The 1,152-nt window shown below is 36.7% G+C and overlaps 1 protein-coding gene across 1 annotated transcript in view; it reads right to left on the reverse strand.

The window, feature by feature from the left end:
- Positions 1 to 556: 556 nt before the first annotated feature.
- The window catches only part of LOC149827861 (sedoheptulose-1,7-bisphosphatase, chloroplastic-like), a 3,496-nt gene continuing 2,900 nt past the window's right edge, over positions 557 to 1,152 (reverse strand). Inside the window, exon 8 of the mRNA XM_090019694.1 lies at positions 557 to 1,033. Within this exon, the coding sequence (XP_089875820.1) occupies positions 752 to 1,033 (282 nt within the window). The 3' untranslated portion in view covers positions 557 to 751. The remainder of the gene's footprint in view (positions 1,034 to 1,152) is intronic.

Genomic DNA, 1,152 nt, shown 5'->3' on the forward strand with positions numbered 1-1,152 from the left:
GTCTTCTTCCTTCTACAAAATTGACAGCCCCTTGTTATTTTGGGTTTTGTCTATATGCATGATTTGCTCGGCTCCCTTTATCTACGAGTGACTAAATTGGTCAGGAACACTCGATTCAAAATGTATTCAACTTATTTGAATCTAGAATTGTTTTTTATGAGATTGGTCCAACATATATATAGATCAGATTGAAATTTGAGTGAGCTTTTCACTGGGTTGTTTTAAAACTTGAACTTGGATTCAAAATTCATTTCCATTCAAATCAATTTGTACCCGTTGCATCAACACAAGGAATTGTTATTTTGATAATACACATTTAAATCAACTTGAACCAAGACCCATATAACTTGAACCAAGACCAATATAGCTTGAACCCTACTTATTTGGATCTTGAAGAAGAGGAGGAAGAAAATGTTAGTTTCTTTTTATGAATAAGCATAAGACCTGTCAATCCCCCAAAAAAGAACAAGCATAAGTGCTTAGCACAAATTCTCTCAAAACAAGGCTCCATGCTCACATTAACTTGATTTTGAAGCCATGGCCATGATATGGAATATCAGATAAATGCATAATTTGTATCAATTGGCGTTCATCCATCTTGAGTAGCTGAATATCACGCTTCACCGTGGTATTCAACTTGAGTTCGTCCTATACCACACAAGGTGCATTGCAACACTACATTATATCCAATCAAGTAGACAAGAATAAGAAAAAAAGAGAGACTAGAGGAATCCTTCAAACATTGGGAAAATTATGCAGCTGCACCAACGGGTGTTCCAACCTTGAGCCTAGAGGACCCATACAAGGTTTCCTCGAACCGGATAATCTCGTTCTTCGATCCATACGCAACTTGGGTCCGATCATCGAGATTCTCAATCACCTTCTCCAGCACTGATTGCTTCCCATCGCTACTATACCCTCCTGCTTTCTCCACTAGAAAACCTAGTGGAGCCACCTCAAACAATAACCTTAGTTTGGCCTTTGATGTTGGGGATGTCACATTTGTGAAGATACCCTTTTCCTTTACAATGATCTACAGGTAATAGAAGAGTATATATTTTTACATTAAATGTGGAGATTGAATAAATTAGATGACTAGAAAAAATTCACGCTTTGCACCATTAACTTTTTTATTTTTTTGAAAGAAATGCT

The sequence above is a fragment of the Nuphar pumila genome, chromosome 10 (assembly GCF_984573655.1).
Source record: "Nuphar pumila chromosome 10, dmNupPumi1.hap1.1, whole genome shotgun sequence".
In the NCBI taxonomy this organism is placed as follows: domain Eukaryota; kingdom Viridiplantae; phylum Streptophyta; class Magnoliopsida; order Nymphaeales; family Nymphaeaceae; genus Nuphar; species Nuphar pumila.